This window comes from Festucalex cinctus, chromosome 17 (assembly GCF_051991245.1).
Source record: "Festucalex cinctus isolate MCC-2025b chromosome 17, RoL_Fcin_1.0, whole genome shotgun sequence".
Taxonomy (NCBI): domain Eukaryota; kingdom Metazoa; phylum Chordata; class Actinopteri; order Syngnathiformes; family Syngnathidae; genus Festucalex; species Festucalex cinctus.
The window spans coordinates 9,050,376-9,073,659 of NC_135427.1; the positions used below are offsets into that span (position 1 = coordinate 9,050,376).

Genomic DNA, 23,284 nt, shown 5'->3' on the forward strand with positions numbered 1-23,284 from the left:
CCGGGTTAGATAGTAGTTCGTTTTCGCCGGCCGGCGCTGACACAATGACCACCAAACGCCAAACCTCGATCCAAGATAACACAGTTGACTTTGCTGGGAATCCTGCGTCCACTAAACAACGTTTACAAGTGAGTGGCAAACTTTTGTTTTGATTCGTCAAGCCACACAGCACGGACGAATTGTAGCAATACACATATGCGGTTAACAGAGCCACGCAGTCACACAAACACAACAAAAACTTTGGAGCATACAATTATTTATCGCTGTAATTTGATTGATTCAGATTGTTTAAAAAAAAAAAAAAAAAAGTCTGCCATGTTTGTTTCAGTTGTACGGGGCCTTCAATTTGGGAAGAACTTTGTATACAGCAAGGATTGTTTTAAAGTGCTTTATATCAATAAAGTTGAGATTTTGGTATCAATCGATAACAAGATACTTGTGCCAATATCGCCGATACAAAGTCCTGTTCTTTTAGGTTCATAAAATATAAATATTACATTATTTTACCCCCCCGGAAATTAGTTTAGATTTTAATATCCTTAATGGAAACATACCTGGGCTGTTATTTAAATTTGCAATGTTGTAATAATCTTCAAATTCTTAGTCCCTGACCCATATTCAACTTGTAATTTGATTGGTTCAGATTGTTTAAAAAAAAAAAAAAAAAAAAAAGTGCCATGTTGTTTCAGTTGTACGGGGCCTTCAATTTGGGAAGTTCACCATTGATATAGCAACACATGGAAGCTGAAATCTGATTGGACAAAAAATAAATAAATAAATAAAAAATCCTAATATATTTCTTATATTCATGTTTTGTTGAAGCAAAATGAGATTCTACTTTAAATTTCGCTTTGGGTGGACTTTGACTCACCCCAAAAAAACACGAGTGGCCCTTCGTATTTGAGTAAACGATAGCCATGTTTTCAGTCATGTCTTGGCATTTATTTCCCGATGCTCGCCAATAGAACAACTCCTGATTTTGTTTTCACGTATCAATAGAAAATAGTTGAAATGACAATTGTTTGAATATACATGTAGTGTGATTTTTATTTTTTCCACATACATTCACTAACAGTAAACATCGTCATTGTCCAACTGGCACAGTTGAGTACAGGTATAAGCATAGGGGAAACATTCATTGTGAAATATTTTAAATAAAAGTGAGAAGCTATATAGAAAGCTTGTGACAGAAACGTTATCATTTTCATTGATAATGACCCTTTTGGCAATTTTGCTTTGTCTGCTTTATTTTCAAATAATCAAATGTCTGACTTGAAAAATGCTTCAGTTTGAATTTATTTGTCCAAAAGAATAGCTTTTATTACTTTAAAGGGAAGGTAGAAACCATTTTGCTAACATGCGTAACTTGCTCAGTGAAAAAACAAGAATAAACTGTTAAAAAAAATAAATAATCCTTGTTGCCATTCACGGAGCCAAAAATCTGACTTGAGACTTTTAACGCCCGTTTACTGGTTGATTGCACAATGTTGCATTCTAAGGGCAGCAGACAAACAAGGGTGACAGTGATGATGGTCTGTTTGCACCGCTGCGAAAATGATCTACATTATTATGCAAATTGTCTTTAGCTCTATTTGTGACACAGAAAAAACAAACCCTCAGGAAATGTGTATAACATTTGCTGTTTTTCTGTGTTTACTGTTGACAATATCTAGAATTATCTTAAAAAAATAGTGCAGAAGAAATGAGCATACAACTTTGTGATAATGTAATATAACAGTATATCTTTTTTTTTTTTTTCACAACTTCCCACCCTCATTTACATTTTCTCAGCATGGCCCTAACACTTTTATTGTTAGAGAATATAGCATTCAAGATGATGAAATTTTTATTTTTTATTTTTTTTAAGCTTATTCTTCTGTGATAGGAACTCAAATAAAATGGTGTGATGCTGCATTCGAGGATGGTCGGAAGTCGGACTTTTCCAAGCCAGGAAGTGTGTTCGGGAACTCGGAAGTCGGGAAAAACAAGTACTTACTTTCGCCTCGAACGCTTTCAGGTCTGAACTGGGAAAACCCAAGTGGGATTAATCCGACTTCCGACCATCCTCGAATGCAGCACGAGTCCAAATGATTTTAAAATGGATACAATCCCTCAATAGTCACAAAGTATTTCTGAGATTTCTAGATTACATTCATAAGCGTAGAAGACAACCTGGTATCCCATATTTACATTGTCAAGTCCTTTTGTAAAAGCACTTTTACAATCAGTTACAATCATCACTTCCGGAAGTTACAGTGAAATTTGGCTGTGAAGAGGTTACTAACCCGCATTTAATACATTTATTTATTTATTTTTGTAGCTTTTAAGCAAAGCACTCCAGGTAACGCTGACCTCAATGTTTGTCCTCCCTGTAGACTGAAGCAGAAATAGGATTTAAAAATTGTGTCTGAGTTGACGTCATAAAGCACATTCGAGTTCCGCCAGTCAAAAGGTTTCACACTGAAACGACGGGACCTGGGTACGGTTCTCCTCCACACCAGAAGTCCTCTGGCTGAGGGATTTCTAAAAGCCACATCTCCTTCTCTTTCCCCTCGTCTTCTTCCAGCAGCTCCTGGTTATTGGTCACAGGCCGATCGGGGTCTGCCGCAGTTTTCAGTACTTTGTAATAGTGGCAGTCACGCCCGTCGTCCGGGTCGTACGGCGGCGCCAGGATATCCAGGAAAGCGGCGGGTCCGTCAACAGCGTCAATCTGGTGGAGGTTATCCCGTAGAGGCGTCAGGAGACACGGGCCGCTGTTCTCCGAGTACTCGTCCACCGAGCGCAGTAAGGAACGTCGCAGGGAAGCGTGTTGGAACGGGGCCACCGGAGTTTCGAAGCGAGGAGGGGCGGCGCCGGCTGTCTGGCCGCTTTCGAGCTTGTCGAAGCAACGGATGCTCACCTTTCCGTACAGGACCTAATCAACAGAAAATAATGACTTTGAAACCGCCATCTTTACCATTTGTCCATGCAGCCAATAAGTGCGAGCTAGTACAGTGATCTCCATTTGTCGCAGGAGATTTTTGTCGATAGGTGAAAATTTGCGATATAAGCAGAGACCTTATAAAAAACAATGTATATAACTTAAGCTGATTACTGTTTATTAACTACTGAATCGAATCGTGTTTATTTTATATTCGTATAGTGATTTATTTTTTAATTTTTTAAAGGGGATTGATGTTGCACTACGTTACCATTTCGTCATTGTTTTCCAAAGTAAAAACAGACGTTTGCAAATGTCTTATTTTGATTAAACACATAAGATTATATATATATATATATATATATATATATATATATATATATATATATTTATATATATATAACATGCTTATTGCTTAATTTTTAAAACATCGCTATCATGATCAGTATGCAAAATGTACACTTAAATATTGCATGACTAAAATGTAATTAGTGATTAATATTATTTATTTCCAACTTCCTCATCAAGAACAAAGGCTTACGCCACTTAAATATTGTACATGCTATCAAATAAAATAAAATGAAATGAAATAAAATAAAAGATAAAATAGTAGCTATAAGCATTGAAGACCTTCAGCATCCCGTTCATGCCCGGATGGTCGTGAAGAGGGATGGCGGCTCCGGTTCCGAGCAGGAATATCCCCATGCTGAACACATCTGTCTCACAGATGTGCATGTAAGTGACCGGCGGAGGCTCCGGCTCAGACGTACCGGAGGTCGCTTTGTTTTTCCGGGGAGCAATCTTGAGATCCGCCGCCCGAAGTGCGGTCACTAAGGAGACGAGTTTGGCCTGTTTTTCTGCAAAGGCTTTACTATCTCCGTTGGCCGAACATTTTAAGCCTTTAAAGGTTATATAAGCTTCCTTTGCTATTTTCTGGATGAGAGGATTTTTGTTGTTTCGCGACATTTTCCTCGACCGGGGTAAAAAAAATAATAATAAAAAAAATAACGGTTAAAGGTGCACCTTTTCCGTCGCAAATGAGACCGTCTTAAATGCCTCGCAAACTACCTAATGTCAAGAAATGTTACCCAGTGTCTGTTGGTACACGTTATCTAACGATAAGATCACAAAGTCTGGGTGAAAAATGTGGCTTTTGTGAGGGTAATGCCAAATTTCATCGCCAAATATTATCCTTCCTTCGGTCATTTTCCAAGCTTCTCTTGCTCAGCTTCTCTGCTCTCAGCGAGCCTGCGCAGCAAAACGCAAAGCATTATAGGACATTGAGTTTCAATACAGATACTGGATTCGCTTCGCTGGACCCAAACATTCCAATAGAATTAAAATATTTTTCAGTTTTTGTCTAACAGTAAAAGCGTGTGACAATTCACCATCAGAATCTGATTGAATGGTGCGTAAACATGCTAAAATCCTTATGATATAACAAATGAGACTACATTTCCCACAAACGACGAGGACGACCGACAGTTGAAAGAGGAAGGCCAGATAGGCCGTTGAACTCGTGCCTTCCGTAGCTACTTCCGGTCTTCGGCGCCCGGGTAAAAAGAGAATAGTTCCACAATATTTTTTTTCATATACATTTTTTATTATTATAAAATATAATACAAACCTTCAAATCAAATCCAGTGTATTATTTAGTACATTTCTACTTCTTATATACATGTACTGCACAGTAAAAAAAACAAAAACAAGAAGAAACTGTAATATAACAAAATTGTACTTTTTTCCCCCCCCTTTTAAAACATCATTTAATTTACTAAAATAAACTGATTTTACATTCAAATATAAAATAACATGAAATCACTGTAAATGTAAAAACATAATATTTCTGTTGTTTTACAAATAAAAACTCCATTAGAAATACATAAACACTGTATTGATTGTTAAAATATGTTCATAAGTGTATGGCAATTTCATAAATATTTGTTATTTAATGGAATAAAATGTAAAATTCATCTTTCAAACCCTAAAAAAAATTAAAAAATTATATTTAGTGATACATTTCTTAAGTAATTTTTTTTTTACCTTATAAATATTACATTATATATACTGTAGTTGCAGCGGATTGTTGTGGGGGCACACAATGTTTTCTTATAGGCGAGCATAACTGAAAATATATGCCATAAATTTCTCCTCCCAGATAGAACTTTGTAATCTCTGTTTGACATTAATGAGCAATTTCAAGTACAGCATGTTGTTTGTACAGTATTTAGTATTGGTCGTTGGACATAAAAGCAGCATTATTCCCCAGCTGTTTAAAATGTGCATGATTGGCATTGCGAAGAAGTCAAGTGAGGTCTTCAATGCCTTTCTCAGTTGCAGCAGCCAAGAATCAGAGTGTCACGGAGAGAAGTTATCCGGGAAAACTATAAAATACGAAAGAACAGTAACTAGGTATACTGCAAGTCATGCTTAACTATGCACTGTATATATGGCTACAGTGTCAAGTGTGAACTGATATTTTCACTTCCCATTTTCATTTACGTGACTATGCACACACGCACACACGCGCTCACACACATTCCCGTCTCCAGAATTAGCATAGCGAGACAATGAAACCGTAGATAGCATCTGCTTATGGATCACTTCATGCATCCAGTCAAGATGGCTTTTGTGTTCAATCAATACGCAACTTGTTTTCGGAACTCACTGTTGGCATTATTTTGTCTTCCACTGTGGACAATACGAGAGCCTTTTCTACGTTGACCCCTGTGGTCTCGCTCAAACAAGCCGGCACCAAAGAATGAAGTCCACTCTTTTGTCTGTCAACGAACGCTCACAGCCTCAGGCAAAAAATGCATTTTTATTATTTTGCAGGGAAAATGCCTGCATAACTAGATGGGGAAACAGCAAGAACAGAGCCAATGCTAATGTTTGTTCATTCCATCAAAAGCCGCGTTAAGTATGCAGAAACTAATATTTTGTGGGTTCATCACATAGTGACAAACACAAACTGATTTGATCAAATGCACTGTTGAGTATGTCCTGTCCAATGTGCATGAGGTGCATTTTGAATGTTGCTTTCTCATATATACAATTGCCCTACACTTTTTTTCATGAATAGTTGATGATCATAATAACAATGATGCTAGATGAAACAAACGATCGTCTCTCCCACGTGCCGTTTTGAAACTTATGAGGGCCGGAAAGTGGTCTAAATGGCAATATGTCTAGACACACTTTCTTTCTGTCAAGAAAATGTTTGGCTTGCCAGGCTAAAGAAGATCCATTATCCCAACCCAACAACAAAGAGCTTAAGCAAAAAAAAGAAAAAAATACTGTGCATTTTTCCACAAAAATCAACAAAAAAAATATATATATATATATATTATTGATGCACTACATGCTTATACCATTCCAAACCCGCAAAAAAATTATGAGGCCTACCCACGTTGTAGTATAGCAAGCACGACAATGTGATGTCTGCCCTCTAGTGGTGAATGGTGGTATTACAACTTAAAACTACAGTCGCCGCCTGCGTATTCGCAGTTCAGCATTTGCAAATTTGTCTATTTGCTCATTTTTTTTCTTTTTTTGCCCAATAGTTTGCTGCCAGGTGCCCGTCCCTTATTTCATTTGGAAAGACGAATCTGCTGCACCACTAATAAACGGGGGTGCATTTGACAAAATGACTGCTAACTAGGGGAACAAGTGGCATAATGGACGCATGTATACTATTATTAAAACTGACACCACTCTCAACAACTCAATTTCAGGACAAGCCTAAAATACATTCAAATCTTTACAGATGAACTTAATGTGACCTTCGTTAAGCTTTTGCGTGCACATGTCCAACTGTTAAATTGGTTTTAGCGTGTTAAGTGATGACAATGTCAAAGTGGCCCTTGAGGATCCTTTGATTTTTCTGTATGTGGCCCTCAACGGAAAAAGTTTGGATGCTCCGGTTTAAACGAACGGAAGTGAGCCTTGACTAGAAATTTTATCAAAGAGGAACGTCTCTTTCAGAGTCCAGCATTTTCTGCGAGGAAATGAAGTGTAAAAAAAAAATAAAAAAATCCCAGGTTCATGATGAAGTCAACCGCAGCCGCTCATCGCGACTGAGGAGCGCAACAGTAAAGTGCAAAACAGTGGTGCGCGACCGGCTCATTTGTCACTGTCGCTGCTTTGATAGACACTATTAACGTTACACAAAACCGACCGAGCGTCTCAGATGGTGCACTTGAGGGTTGTACAAAGCAGTTATAGCAGGTCCACAATCGGTTCGATGTTGACTCTGCCTTGAATTTGAAATAAAAACCGTAACAACAAACCGTAACTTTAGGTTGTATGTGTGTAAAATGTTTGCATCTAGACCAATTCCGTGTACAAGCTGAATTGCTCACCTGAGAATTGCTTGTGAAATTATACATTTATATGTTTTGATTTTGGCCGTTTGATTAATTAGTTGGGCCGACATTACTCATTTTTTAAGTTTACAAGCTCATCCCTCGGGCCGGATTAAAACCCTTTGTGTTTTTTTTTTTTTTTTTTTTACATGTTAATTGATTTGTAAAGATGGGGTTATTCTTTCATATGCACGAGGCATAGCAAAAAACAAAACAAAAATAATGTTCACTTTACAACCAATGACAACACGTCACGTTTAACAGCTTAATAAAGAGCCGTCAGTGGAGGACGGGGGAGGACTGACTGGACTTTATGCCTGTCATGTCAACACAGCTGCCCATTACAATGCTAATGTCCTCATCAGATTCAGAAAAGCTAGCCGCTCCTTATATTCTCTGACACAAAGCAGAAACAAAAAGTTGAAAACACATGCTAGTAACTGATCATTGTATTACTGTATTTTTTTTTTTTTGGCATGCATAATTCAGTATGCAAAAAAAAAAGAGTGGCTGTCAATAAAGGAACAACTTGAAGATAACCATAAAATTAATTTCGAACTGAAAAGCGTCGCTCCCGGTAAGTTTCATGTAACTTGAGCAAGGGGTTGAAGTATTTGAAGGTGTGGGTGGGTCTATGTGTGTCTGGAGCAGGAAGGATCCACCACCTAACCTGACCCCCCCCACCAGCCTGGCCCTTTGTTCACTGATGATGTATGAGACAGCATCTCCCTTGGAGTACCGCAGGAACACGACAGCCAAGCAACTACACTGTCCCATAATGGAGACTGATGGGACAGCTCCCGCTCTCTTGACTTTGTCCGCTACTAAGATTGAGTCGACGTGACACTCCGGGTTCCAACAGGACACGTGTGGAAAGCTCAGAGAAGGACCCTCGTAAGGGAAGCTTCAACCTGACGGCAGCTCGCGTCCCGTCGCTCGCACTGGATCCCGTCACGTGGTGACGGGCCGATGGATGGATGAGTGATGAACGAGAGGACGGATAGACATGGACCTGCACAGGTCTTTGTGGGGAGAGTGATAGAAGAGGAGAGGCCTGAAGGTTCCTTGGTTCTTGGGTCCCCATCAGACATTCCTGAGATAACTGAGGACGTGCGAGGCAGGAACTGACCATCTTAATCCAAATCTTAAGTTCTGAACGCCAGTGAATGAACAAAGCATGATGGTGAAAAGTCTTAATGGTTTAGGGCAAACTACGGCCCGGAATTTGCAGCCCGCCGTCCATTTTGTAGTGGCCCGTCACATATGCTAAAAATGGCATTTGACTCAGTTCAAATAAAATAAAAACAAAAATGTTTGGAGATGGTCAAAGTAAGAAGGGAGGGTGTCGAAAAACACAGGTGCTATTAAAAGTCATTTTATAATAATAATAATAATATTAATAATGAGAAGAAGAAGAAGGCTTCTAGGCCAAAACAAGGAAGTGAAAGGCTCACGGCCAGCTCATAGGTCACAAATGACTGGCAAATGTGTTACCAACGAGAAAGGTCATGCTGCTTACAATTGCCACCAAATTTAACTTCTTATTGAGTGCTGCATGGTTAAAAGTAAAAAAGAATAATGTTGTTAATAATGTCGAGTAACAGTCAGTCATAAGACCGAACAAATACTCTTCAATAGAAATTCACAACCCAAGCGCTACTTTTCTAGACACCACAAGATTTTCGTGTGTTTTTATGTGTGATTTTAGGGAAGATTGTTCTGCACCAAACGTGAGTGTTCCAGCGTAAATCTGGCAACATTCCACAGCCTCTTGGCAATTTTTTTTGTTGTTGTCAAAAGTGACTAGTGACAAATCAAGCAACTTTTTCTAATGTTTGTTAGTGTTTTTTACTCTTTTTTTTTTTTTTTTTTTTTTTTTCTCCCCTCTCCCACAATATTCCTCTCTCCTAAAGCATCCATTACTATATATATATATATATATATATATATATATATTTTTTTTTTTAATACGGCTGCCTGCGTGTGTCTGCAAGATTAATAATGTTGGGAAGGGTTAGAAACTAGTCCAAATTTCCGCTCCCAAATTTAAAATGAACTGGTTCAGCTCAAAATTCATTATTGAAAATTTGAGGTTCACCAATGATTAGTCCAAAAACGAACTAGTTAATTTTTTTGTATAAACATTCAAGTTGAGTGTTTAGTTGACAAAACAGAAGAAAAAAAAAATACCGTTATTTCCATAATTAAAAATATAACAATTACCTATTGAACAGAACCTAAAAACATAAAGAAAAAAAAATGGACAGTTGAGAACGATTCAATATTTTCAAAAATTAAAAATGTCAATTAAAAATATTAATAAAAAAAATCCGGAATAAATCATATTAGATGTGACGATTGGTCTTTATTCCGGTGGAACTAATAAATTGACAATCCTTGTGGTTATTGTACAAAGAGGCAAGAGCCAGGCTCAGTGAGGTAGAAATATTGGCTTTGTAATAGTGTCATTCGTCTCTTCATTGCTTCTCCCTTACCTCTCACACTCATAACATCAGGACATCTCTACTAAATGACGGATCATTCCTCCAAAAACACTACACCAAAGTAAGTGGAGCAATTCATCAAATAACTTTGTGTGTGCGCACGCGCTGTTTGCCTTCCTACAGTCTCTCTCTCCTCAATGTGATACCGAAGATATTGGACAGTAGTCATAAGTGATTGCTAACCAGGATGCCATGGTGTGAAAATCAACAGTGTTGCCACAGGAAATTGTCCAATTGCACTTAATTTTTCACCAAATGATTTATTAATTGTGGCCGAGGGTAACAACATGGCGTCCGTGTTTTCAGTTGGCCAGACTCTCTCTCGTCTCTGTTTGAGTCGTGAGTAGAGCGACATCTGCTGGATTTACATTATATTGTTCAAGTGACGCTGGTGGTGTGAGGTATGCGACATAATTATTCAGTAGAAGAGTCCAGTCCATCCATCCATCCATCCATCCATCCATCCATCCATCCATCCATCCATCCATCCAGTGAGTACAGTAATGCATTATAGATTCGCTTTTAGAGAGTCAAGATAGCCATAGTGAGAATGAAAGGAAAACGGATGAGGAAGGTGTAAATTTGGTGTTTAAATAGATGACCATGTGAAAATATCCAACCGATAAAGTCTGATTGTGATATGAAAATTATGGCAAGGATGGGACACTTGGAGAAATTATCCCGTGTTGTCATAAGTAAAAATGAGGAACAAGAATTGTTTGTTTTTTATTTGTTTTTTTTTGTTTGTTTATGTGTTTGTTTTGTATTTCCTGCCGTTCTTCTGTTCTACATTCCAGTCCAATAGGTGGCGGTAATGTACATATCGCGAGTTTGCCAATCACCAGTTAATAAACAAGGAGAAGAAGCGGAAGTGAGGATGTTCTGTTCCGGGTGGAGGTTCGCACTACATGCGGGCAGAGAAGTCGCGCTTTAACTTGGTGTTTTTCTTGCCAAGCTTTGGTCTTAAAATGCGTATTTATCTCTCTAGACATACAACCAGTGTATGCGCTTGCGTTTGATACATTCTCCGCCCAAAGGCAACGAGAAGAGAAAACTTATCTCCCACTGCTCACTCAACATAGCCAAAAAACAAAATTGACGCCTTTTCAGTCCCCAATATTGTGGACATTTCAGGGTAAGTAAGCAACAACGTTCAATATTTTTTATTTATTTATTTGTGAGTGCTACACCATAACGCTTACAAGTCAAGAAGTTTCTTTAATTAACGATGCCACGACCTCTGTGAATGTTATGCCACAATGGCGTGCGCGTGGATTTTGGTTTGTGTTTGGTGTTGTATGGACATGCTTTATCGATAACTATTTTTGCTCTGATTGGTCAGTCGCCGTACCGAGTCGTGCACTCGACGTGGAAATTGTGGAGGGGTCTGAAATTTTCCAGTACATGTCCACCGTGAGAGTCACAATCTAAAATAAAATTTAAAAAAAAAACAAATCACATTGTATGATTTATAAATTAGTGCTGGAAATAAGTATTTTAACACGTGAGAAAATAATTTGTAATATTTGGTACAGAAGCTTTTGTTTACAATTAGTGGTGTCAAACGTTTGCTCTAGTCCTTTACTAGGGTTTCACACAATGAAGGAGGAATTTTGGCCCACTCAGGCATCCAGATCTTCTCAAAATCTCTTCAGGTTTCGGTGCTGCCGCTGAGGAACACGCACAGTACATGACTCACGGCAAAATAACTGATTCCCAGCAGCCTACACATCATGCTCACATCCAAAATACTGTAAACCAAGGTGAAACAGCCGTTCACGCCGCCAGGCCAAGAATACATCACTCCTGCGATTGACCAATCAGAACAGTTCATGACAAAATAACGCTAAATAGCAGGAGAGTTGCCAGTCACGGCAAAATAACCACTGCCATTCATTCATATATTACAAGGTAGCTTTGGGCAAAGATTATTATATTAATTTAATATGTCTATTGTGATTTTGTTGTAGCAGACAGAATGGATGGTAATGTGAAGGAACAGAAGAAACATCAGCACAAACACAGTGGACCAAAGGCAGAGAAAAAGAAATTGAAAAAACAGGGAAACGCAACAGAGAAGGATGAACGCAAACGCAACCCCAAAGCCTTTGCAGTTCAGTCGGCTGTACGCATGGCCAAGACTTTTCACAGGTACGTGGAGGTTAAAGTGGCTTCTTTCTTTTATCTGAATTCTTTTGTCTGTCTGTATCAACCTATTTGGCGTATGTAATCAATGTGATATGGTTAAACGTGTGTGTGTTTCCAGGGCACAGGACATAAAGACCAAAAAACACCACATCCCCCTTGTTGATCGAACGCCCTTGGAGCCTCCTCCAGTCGTGATTGTTGTAGTGGGACCGCCTAAGGTGGGGAAAAGCACCCTCATCCGTTGCCTGATCAAAAACTTTACGCGTCAGAAGCTTGGAGATATATGTGGCCCTGTAACCATCGTCTCAGGTGCGCTCTGCTTTTCATATACATATATTTTTATTTTGTGGTCATTAATGTACACTTAATTCTTCCCATGTACATACATTATTTGTAGGGGTGGGAGAAATTCTTAGATGCATAGCAATGCAGATTTATGAGATTTGAAGTTTGGTTACTTACTAATGCGATTGTCTACCAGTTTGATACACGCTTAGAATGAAAAAGATGACTGTAAATTAAAAAAAAAAGAAAAAAAAAAGAAAGAAATGATGAATGAAAAAGCATTCATAATGAACTAAAAATCATACCAAAACGGAAAAAAACATAATAAATGAAAAAAAAATACTGTGCTGTATAAAAACAAACAAACATACTTTTAATAGAAGAAATTAATGTAAATGAAAAAAAGAACATATATTTCCATTATCGTGGGTAGATTTTAGAAAATAACACCTGCAATAAATGAGGATAACGCTGTAATTAGGAATTTTTTTCAACCTTTATAAGAAAAATAACATTTCTCGACGTATATTGACTTGGAAACGCAACACCTGATGGGACACATCAAACGTCGCTGCACTATGTATTAATTAAATGAATCCTATTGATGATCTTTTTACAGGCAAGAAACGTCGTCTCACGTTCATGGAGTGTAACAATGACATAAATACAATGATCGACCTTGCAAAAGTAGCCGACTTGGTAAGTGTTGATTGTAAACAGACATTTTAATCTGGAATTACTTTGCAATGAAAGTAGAACCTCCAAAATGGACTTGAATAGATGCATATATATTCTAATTTCCTACACTGATCAATCATTGAGAGGGTCACTTCTGGAGCCAATACATGTCAGTCGTATTAATAATTCATAGAAGATATGAATAAAGTGTCTTTTGCTTTTAGGTTCTGATGTTGATCGATGCCAGCTTTGGCTTTGAAATGGAAACATTTGAGTTTCTCAACATATGCCAGGTGCATGGTTTCCCTCGAATCATGGGTGTGCTCACTCACCTCGATTCCTTTAAGAATAACAAGACTCTAAGGAAGACCAAGAAAAACCTAAAACATCGCTTCTGGACCGAAGTTTACCAGGTAACATAATAACATTTTCCTACTTTCATTTCAGTCACATCTACATTCGTAGCCCCCCGGCTCAGGGGCGGCATGACTCAGGTGGTAGGTTAGCAGTCTCCCTACCTGAAAGCTGCAGGTTCAGTTCTGAGCCTGTGGCTATAAAATGTCCTTGAGGAAGATACTGAACTGCTCCTGTGCTAACATGGTTATTGTTTGAACACTGCAGGGTGCCAAGCTTTTTTATCTGTCTGGCATGGTGTACGGGGAGTATCAAACACAGGAAGTGAAGAACCTTGGTCGCTTCATCTCGGTCATGAAATTTCGTCCCCTGGTTTGGCAGACATCCCACCCTTATGTGCTTGTAGACCGGTGAGACCACCTTCACTCAAAAAAAAAAAAAAAAAAAAAAAAAAAAACAAAAAAAAAAATGTCGTGGATGTGATTAATCATCATTAATTGTCTGTGGGAAAGAAACGGATCTTCTATATTTGTAAAAACCAGCATTTTCTTACTCAGTTTTAAATTTTCTACTGACGGTTGTGCTGAATTATATGGAAGCTCCTTCCCGCCAGTAATTTTTTTTTCCCTCCAACTCATTCATTCCCAGCCATTTTCACAGAAGCAATCCCCTTCACTCCGGGCTGTTTTACTGGATTTTGATTGATTTTTAATGTGTTCTATTGCTATAAAACATGGAACAAAAGAAAGATTAGAGTCTCTTCTTTCATCAGGGAAAAAAAGTATATTTTTATCTGTTTTCAAAATCAATACAACTCCTTTTTTTTTTTTTTTTCCTTATGTTTCTGTGGAGGAACATGTCTCGGTATTACATTTCTAATTGATGAAGATTTTTATTGTTTTTTCATTATCCTGAATAGACGCAGATGTGTACTTGTCTTAATTTCCTTCCCTGCCTCCACATAGCATGGAAGATTTGACGGACCCAGAAAAGGTCAGAACCGACTTGAAATGTGATCGGAGAGTGTCGCTCTACGGCTACTTGCGAGGCACATATTTGAAAAACAAAAGCCAGGTCCACATTCCAGGTATGTCTGTATAGTGTTATTTTGGGGAAATGTTTAGCATAAAACTAAATTTCAATGTAACAGTGTTTTCTAATCTGTCCCTCATGAAAAGAAAACAAATGTAAGGCATATCCGCTCCCCTTCTCAGGTGTTGGCGACTTCCAGGTTGCCGATGTGAACTTTCTACCCGACCCCTGCCCACTTCCAGATGCTCAGAAGAAAAGGGCACTGAATGAGAAAGAGCGGCTGCTTTATGCACCCATGGCTGGAGTCGGTGGAGTGGTGTATGACAAGGATGCCGTGTACATCGACCTTCCTGCATGTCATGTTAATCAAGCGCAGGTGTGTGATCGTCCAAATGGATATGAAAATATTCATGCATGATTTGTAGTTTTAACCCATCTAAAGCGTTTTTCATTTCGAGTAAAATGTGTGAATTCTTCCTTTGACGCAGGAGGAGATGAGACCCACCACAGAGCTCGTCCAGTCTCTCATCGATACACATGCGACTCTGGATGCTAAGATGGCTGCCAGCAAGGTGACCCTTTTCAGTGGCTCTGCTACTCTGGACTCTGCAGATGTCAAAGCACAGAGCAGGTGAAGCAAAGATGATTCAAAACGTGGTTCTGCATACAAGTAGGGAAAGAAAGTTGTTCAGTGTGCGCACGCCACAGAGAATGAAACTCTTAATTCTTTAATGGAACATTGTTTGCTTTAAGGGAGAGGAACAAAAAAGCTGGCAGCAGAATGACCCGTAGGGTCTTTTTTTTTTTTTTTTTTTCAATACATAAGGCCAGAGACAAAAGCATGGCACGGTGATTTTGTTTTATAGAACATGTGATGAGACATTTCATGAAAACAATTGTTAAAGTCACATGATCCACAAAGTTAATTTCAAAGTCAACTAAAACAAAAGGTTACTAAAATATGTGCCAAACTTCTAAATGATTGCAAATTTGGAATCCTTGTTAAATGCCCTTTCCAAAAATACTTGTTTTGTGAAGACTGTGTTGTAAGGGTCCAAAGAAATGTGGCCCTTTTTGTGTACAATGTTAAATTCGGCAGGCCATAGCTCCCAAATTTCTGCTCTAATAGACCTAAAATTTAAGGTTTAGTGTTGTGAGAACAATGTCATTAAGTACATTAAGTTCCATTAAAATCAAAATTTCACATTTTTGGGGGCATGATTTGGCATGGAATGACCGTGTTGTCTTTTAAAATACATTTGACATTTTGTGTGCGTGTGACAGAGAAAACGAGGGCCACATGGAGGAGCGTATCTGGGATCCTGTGAGCAACAGGGAGAGGAGAAAGGTGATCTTTACTGAAGAAGAAGACGAGGACAAAGGTGACAAAAGTGACTCCAGCGATAATGAAGACAGTGACATTGAAGACAGTGACGCAGAGGAGCTGGATGATGCACGGAATAATTCCTCAAGTTCATTGGGACAGACAAGTGGCAAATGTTTAAGTGGCCCAACAGCAAAGAAACGCAAGATGGAGGAGACAAAAGCTGTTACAGAAGTGGCGTCCGAGTTGCCCGTTTTCGCTGACAGCGAGGACGACCTGGAGATGAGTGGGGAAGAAGGGGAGGCTGGGAGAGCAACAGACTCCGGACATTGCTCTGAAGAAGATAAAGAAGAGAGTGTTGATGAAGAGATGGATGTTGTTGATGAAGAGGATGAAGCTCAAACCGCAATGAAAAAGACAGCGAGTGACAGGGAAGAGGAAGCACCAGAAGAGATGGGTAAATGCATCTTTTCATTTTCAATGTCATGGCTCCAGCGGGTTGTGAGCTCACCGATGGCTGCCGAGATGCACGTAATGAGCATGCCAGCTATCCTTGGTTTCAGCAGCCGGTCGTTGGCACACTTGTGGTCGCCCGAGCTCCGAGATGTGCGGCAGGCCATACACCATTTTAGTATTGATAACTTCTCTTAAAAAAGGGAAATGACATAATCTACATTCGTTACAGTGGTTTGTTTGTCCTTGAGTTCATTGCTTGTGACCTTTTGTTTGGGTGTACAGGAGCTCTGCGGTGGAAAGACTGTCTGCAGCAGATGGCATCCGAAGCATTTTTACGCCGCCAAGAAGCTATGCCCAACCTGCGAAAACTGGTTTATGGTTCAGGTATCAAATAATAGCGCTTTTACAGGCTTCAAGCTGGAAATTAAAAAATATATAATTTGCTGGCGTCAAAACATTGTATATCCGAAATCGTCACTTGTCAAGAGACGCTAAAAACGGAATGTTTGTACAACCATTCAAATTGTATCATCAATGAGATCGAGCCATTTTCCAGAGCTGGGCATCGTCATTGACTGGAATTGATGATTGATGGAAGTGCCCACCTTTTGATGTGTGCTTCAGCACTTTCAGTGAATGCTTGATAATGCGAAAGCTCACAAAATGACACAGCTTGAGAAGGACCGTGTACTCACCACGATCGACAGAAGTAATTCTGCTTCACTCTGTCAGTGCATTTTTTTTTTTTTCAAGGCTTCACATTATCAAACAGTCGCAGAAAGTGGTAAAGCACACGCCAAAAGGTGGGCACTTCCATCAATCAATGACGATTCCTAGCTCTGCCCATTTTCAACACTTTAGATTGGTCAATACTTCGTAAAGGTAACACCTACACATGCCAACTGACTAAAAGCATAGTTTTTTTTAGAAAATGTGAAATTATGATAATGAGGATTCAGCCCGACACCAGCGGTATATGTTTTGATGTATACATCCTTATACATAAAACTAAATTTATTTTTGATGTTTTACCAACATTTCTCTATTTCGTAGCTGAAGGAAAAGAGGAAGACGACGATGACAGTGATAAGGATGAGGTGGGAGGACTCTTTCGTATCAACCGCCCTCAGAAGAGTAAAATGTTTCAAGCAAATGCTCTTGATTGTTCACATTTCAACCCCGATTCCTCCCACAACTGGGATCTGGAGGAGGTAGTATTTTCGCCGCACATAAATGCGCTGATATATAATTTCTATGGAAATGTAGTTGAAATGTTTTGAATTTTTCATCCAGATGCTGAACTCCATCAGGGATTGCTTCGTCACGGGGAAATGGGAGGAGGACCAAGATGCCGCTACACTCCTGAAGGAGCATGGTAAAGAGAAAAGCCCACTTTTTGTTGATGAAATGCATGTAATATTTCATTTTCAACCCAAAACCTGGTAGATATATGTGCACATTGAGACAGAAATGTGCCGTTCTAAAACAAACTCAATTCCGGTGAAGTTGGGACTTTGTGTTAAGTAAAGAGCTGGGCAAGTCCGTTAATCGTCAATTCCCGTCTGACACTGCCCACCTTTCGCCGTGTGCTTCCGCATATTTGGCAAATGCTTTATGATGCCAAGTAGGGGTGGGCGATAGACGATCTTAAATCGTGTGACAATATGCAGGGCTGACGATCTGTCGTTTCTGTGGAATCGTCTGATCACGATTTGCGACGCAAAGCACAATTTGACTGTCGGCTTTGTAGAAAATCTGTCATTCCTGGCATCATTCCTTCTTGTTTGATGGTTTTAGGAGTTACTTTGAACCGTGTCTTTTGTCTGTTTCTTATACTTAATCTGATGATTAACAAGTACGTCTTTGACGTAGATGAGATGTATGGAGATTTTGAAGATCTGGAAACAGGCCAAGTCCACAAAGGAGAACCTGTGGCACAGGATGATGCAGAGGTTTGCAGAGATACTTCATTCCTGACTGAATACCAATTGAACAGTATTGTCGTTTTAAATTTAGCAATCAACTCAGTTTGCAATGTGGTATTCTTTTTAAATATTTTTATAACAGAATGAGAGTGATGAAGACGATGACGCCGAAGAGACTTCAATGAAGGTGGATGATGATGATGAAGTCCAGAAAAACAAGCGTTTGGATAAAAAAAGGAGGCTGAAAGAGAGGTTTGATGCCGAGTACGATGACGGCGATGCCACTTACTTTGATGATCTAAAGGAGGAGATGCAGAAGCAGGCAGAGGTATCTGCACACGTTTGCGGAATTTCTGTTTAAAGTCTTCGTAAACTTTGAAATGATTCCTTATTACCAGCAGTTTTTATTTGTACGACTATCTAAAAGCTGATCTCAAAGCATCTTGGGCCACAATAACTCCATAAAAGTGCCAAAGGCTGATTGTCTCTATGCTATGCCGCCATGATACTGTCATGAATGCAAACAGAGGTACAAACAAAACAAAGTACTGACATGGGCATATGACCTGAAAGCACTTCACAGAAGGCCAACATTTCTGTGTTTGAGATCCTTTTTTGTTGATCACATGAAATATTCAAATTTTGTGAAACACCACATTTTTTCATCTTTTGTGTCTTTCAACCATAATCATCAACATTGAAGCAAATAAAGGCTTAAAATACTTTGTTTGGTGAAGTAATGCAACAAGTTCGACTCTTTGAAACAAATTATTGACATGAATTGACTTTTCCTTGACATTCTAATCCTGCATTTTTCCACAGCTGAACAGGGCAGAGTTTGAGGATTTGGATGATGAGACAAGAGTGCAGTATGAAGGTTTCCGACCAGGAATGTACGTCAGGTTGGAGATCTCCTCTCTACCGTGTGAATTTGTCACAAACTTCGATCCTCATTATCCCATCATCCTCGGTGGCTTGGGCTCCAATGAGGGGAGCGCCGGATACCTACAGGTATGTCCAGTTGATTCACATCTCTGACGAGGTTTTACTCGTATTTTTATTTATTTAATTTTTTTTAAAGTGCACACACGTTTGTGTGTTTGTTTCTCTTAGATGAGACTGAAGAAACACCGCTGGTATAATCGCATCTTGAAGACACGAGACCCACTTATACTGTCGCTAGGTTGGCGTCGCTTCCAGACCATCCCCCTTTACCACATTGAAGATCACAATGGGCGACACCGCCTTCTGAAATACACACCACAGCACATGCATTGTGGTGCCTCCATCTGGGGTAAGTCGAAGCAGTACAATACTGTGCAACATAAGCAAACTCCACATGCTTGCATTATGAAACAGTAAGGTATAAAATAACATTTATTTGAATACAATTCAGGTTTGAACTTTGAACTGGATGTTGTGGAAAGGGGAGCACAATCCAACCTACTGAACTATTTTCTCACTTTTCTCTCTAGGTCCAATTACACCACAGGGAACAGGATTCCTGGCTCTGCAATCTGTTGCAGGAATTAATGTAAGTCATCTTTTTTTTTTTTTTTTTTTTTTTTCAGTACTTTGTGCATAACTTGTTCTTCTCGAACAAGGAGCAGAATGGCAAAAATTCACAACAGGTGTTGTGATCCATGACTCAATAATTACATTTCCTGGTTCAAATAGAATTGAATTAATGTCACCTGTAAAGTTTTTGGTTCATTAACTTTTTTTTTTATATTGATAGTGTACTGAAAGCACGTTTCCCTTCTGTGTAGGCCAATTTCCGTATTGCAGCAACAGGAGTCGTCCTGGACCTAGACAAGTCAGTGACGGTGGTTAAGAAGCTCAAACTCATTGGCTACCCATACAAGATCTTTAAGAACACCTGTTTCATTAAGGTAGGAGGTTTGAAATATCTCTCGTCTATCTGGATCGTCAAATACAACACCCTGTCCCCATGTAGTATAAAGAAAAATACATTAGCAATTATTATTACGCACTGTAGGCTGTTGTGACTTCTCCCTTCCTGTATGCAGGGTATGTTCAATACAGTGCTGGAGGTGGCTAAATTCGAAGGGGCCTCTATCAGAACAGTGTCTGGCGTCAGGGGACAAATCAAGAAAGCAATGTCAACGCCACCAGGATCCTATAGAGCCACATTTGAGGACAGGCTACTTATGAGTGGTGAGTTTGTCCTACTTTCTAACTGCTATATAAATAAAGATGACTTGACTTGACTTTTCAGTTAATGGATATGACTATCAAAGTGGCAGGATAAAAAAAAAAAAGGAAAATCTGTCAAAATGCAAAGTGTGGTTGGAAAGGCCATTTCAACCTGAGTACAACGCAGCGGAGAAATTGAGCTTTGTAGAGAAAATGGCATTTTTGTATTGTACTGCTTATTGAAAATCTGGTTTAAAAAAAAAAAGCATAGGCATTAGAATAGATCATATACTTTAGTCAAGTCAGTAATTTTTTTTTCTCATAAATGTATCCGTATCCTTAGAGGATTTTAGAGATGTTTTAAGTGCTAACGGCATCGGCATGTTTTTTATGTATTTATTTTTTTAATTCCACCAAGACGGCAGATCTTGTCATGTTGCTAAATATGACTGCTTCCTGTGCAAGTATCTGAAAAGAAATTTCAAACATTTCACAAGTGTCTGACATTTGTCTGGTTAATGTACAGAAAGAACCGAATTAGAGTTATTTTGCGTATTAACCAGTAATTGTAAAACTCCGTTATCCCCTGTGACAATTTTGCAGATATTGTGTTCCTGCGCTCCTGGTATCCAGTGTCTGTTCCACAGCTCTACAATGCTTGCACATCTCTGCTGCTGCCTGTGGGACGGAAGGACAGTTGGTCAGGAATGAGGACCCTGGGGCAGCTCAAACATGACCTGGGAATCCGCAACAAACCCAATCCTGACTCTCTGTACAAGGTAGACTAACACTGAAATAACTCGTATGGACTATCAATGTTTTGTCTTTAGCCTGGATGGATTGTCTTATTTGACGTTGTCACCCTCTGGCTTAATCAAACAGTAACGTACATGCCTTACACTTACATGATTAAAACACACACAAAAACAGCATTTTAGTGTCACCCATATGTCGAGAATGTCCGCTTTGGAGTTAGAGCCATTTAGGCAAATTCATTTTGTGCAGTGAGTTTGTGAGTTTTTTTCTTTTGTGACCAAAGAACTGAACTTGGATAATTTCCCAAGGCTAATGTGATGATGCCACCCTGATTGGGAATTACTGGTTACCTGATTTAAATTTTATGTCAATCTGTCAACCTGCATATGACTGAAACGTCATATGCGATTCACGTTTTTTTTTTTTTTTAAATAATGACTGATGCTTTTTAAAATGTCAATGGAAAAGTAACAGTTTCCTGTCAATCTTCTTCAAATCAGCCTGTGGTCCGGACAGAAGCGCATTTCAATCCCCTCCATGTGCCCAAAGAGCTGCAGAAGTCGCTTCCCTTCAAGAGCAAACAAAAACAGCAGCAGCGCAAAGGAAAGACACCCAGAGACATCCAGAGGCCCAGCGTGATCAGAGAGCCTCACGAAAGGAAGGTGAGCAAAACTGAGTGTCAAGTTAATACAATCCTGGTGTCATCGTGTGAATGCGGAAATGTTATTCACTGATTCTTTATCAATCTTATTATTCTCCTCACTTTTATGGACATTTTAGTTCAGGAACAAAAACGAGACGAAAATGATGACGATTTTGTTAAATCTTGTCTATGCTAATCCGTCACGTCTGTCACACTGTCACGTGACGCAGCACAAACACGTGGGACAGACAGGAGGTGGATTCACAGTGAAAGTAAAAAGAAAAAAAAAAAGAAGTCAATTATAGTTATAACTTCACATTAGTCCAATGGCTATAATTTTCCAACTATAATGTTAATGCAACTGCTAACTAATGCTGGCTAACTTACTAGCTCATAGCATGGAGCCATGTTAGCCACTGTCATTTGAGATCTTTTTAAAGATGAGTCATTAATAAAGCACTGCTTTTCCAATTTTTTTTCTTTTTTTTTTATAGGTAGCGGCTCTTCTCCACGCTCTGAGCACAGTTCACAGCTACAAAACTAAGAAAGCGCACACAGTGCAGCACGCTAAACACAAGGAGTTCCTGCAGCAGAAAGAGAAGGAGGAGGAGGCCAAACTGAAGAGACAGAAGGAAGCCCGCAAAAAACTTTATCGCGTCATGGGCCAGAAGGATCAAAAGAAACTCAAGTCAAGTCTTAAGGGGGCTTCATAAGATTAGAACAGGCCCATGTTTTCACTCATCAGGCAGACTGAGATGCTCTTGCTGTGTGGGTTGACTTAGATTTGACTTTATTGATCACAGAGCATTTACAGCAGCTCTGGTGTACAGTACTTTGGTTTGACAGTTATAGGTAGAAATTCATAGTTTTAGACCCTTTATTGGATTTAAAGGAACTACACTTTAAATTGGTCTAAATTCTTCACGCAGATTGCTAATTGTTTGTAAATAAATAGCAGTTTTTGGATCTTTACTGTTCATCTTTACATGTCTCTTCCGCAATATTAGATAACATTCAGGTCATCAATTTTATTGTGGCGTAAGGTAACTGTCAAAATCGTGTGGGTTTTATTTTTTTTATTTATTATTTTTTATTGGAGTCCTACAACTAAGGTTACATGAGAGGAAATGTACCGCTGTTGACTGTTAATAAGATAATCACATGAAAAATATAGACAACCATTCACACAGATGGGAAATTAAAGTCTTTATTTCACTTGACCCAGAAAATGCAAATTTCACACAGCGGCGGCTTGAGCTGGGATTCAAACTCAGAAATGCTTTGACCGTGAGGCAGGTGTGCGTACTAACCACAGGTACAGTGACTCGTTGGGAAAAAAAAAAATCTGAACCTAAACGATGTATTTTTTTTTTTTTACACAAATCTACACGATCTATGTGTTACAATATTTTTTGTTTTTCTTTTTAATTTTTAGCTTTTATTTTATCTTAATTGTTGACAATTGCATGCTTTCTTTGACTAAATAGGTAGCCTAGGGTGTTTGTTCTTTTTTTTTTTGTCAACATTTCTCAGGTTTTATGAATATGAACGTGTGCTCCAAATATCGGTTATCGATCTCCTTGCTTGACTGTTAAACAGTGTAACGCGCAGTATCCGATGGAGAAGAGAACGAACGTGCCAAGTTGTCAACTCTTCACCGGAAGTTTTGAAGTGAAATTAAAACTCGAACCTCAGAACTGTGTGCGACACTAATGCACGTTTCGTTTCTTCATGCTAG

At 39.0% G+C, this 23,284-nt stretch overlaps 2 protein-coding genes across 5 annotated transcripts; one reads left to right on the top strand and one right to left on the bottom strand.

Moving 5' to 3' along the window:
* The first annotated feature begins 22 nt into the window (after nt 1-22).
* Nucleotides 23-22,737, top strand: bms1 (BMS1 ribosome biogenesis factor). Of its 4 annotated transcripts, none has more exons than XM_077503113.1 (24): nt 3,584-3,655; nt 10,586-10,923; nt 11,759-11,939; nt 12,055-12,245; nt 12,841-12,920; nt 13,124-13,312; nt 13,521-13,663; nt 14,219-14,340; nt 14,468-14,661; nt 14,774-14,916; nt 15,570-16,066; nt 16,348-16,449; nt 17,119-17,276; nt 17,359-17,440; nt 17,938-18,017; nt 18,133-18,318; nt 18,813-19,001; nt 19,104-19,284; nt 19,466-19,524; nt 19,760-19,882; nt 20,021-20,168; nt 20,751-20,926; nt 21,404-21,565; nt 22,041-22,737. In XM_077503113.1, exons 3-24 carry the CDS (start codon nt 11,767-11,769, stop codon nt 22,257-22,259), a joined length of 3,597 nt encoding a protein of 1,198 aa, XP_077359239.1. In that variant the 5' UTR covers nt 3,584-3,655; nt 10,586-10,923; nt 11,759-11,766; the 3' UTR covers nt 22,260-22,737. The 4 variants fall into 4 exon arrangements, with proteins under 4 accessions (XP_077359241.1, XP_077359239.1, XP_077359240.1 ...); XM_077503114.1 differs by having other exon boundaries at nt 11,762-11,939; XM_077503115.1 differs by lacking the exons at nt 3,584-3,655; nt 10,586-10,923 and adding an exon at nt 23-128.
* On the bottom strand, nt 2,147-4,168 carry adoa (2-aminoethanethiol (cysteamine) dioxygenase a). Its single transcript, XM_077503149.1, has 2 exons — nt 3,551-4,168; nt 2,147-2,914 (listed from the first exon to the last, which is right to left on the bottom strand). Exons 1-2 carry the CDS (start codon nt 3,884-3,886, stop codon nt 2,456-2,458), a joined length of 795 nt encoding a protein of 264 aa, XP_077359275.1. The 5' UTR covers nt 3,887-4,168; the 3' UTR covers nt 2,147-2,455.
* Nucleotides 22,738-23,284: the final 547 nt, after the last annotated feature.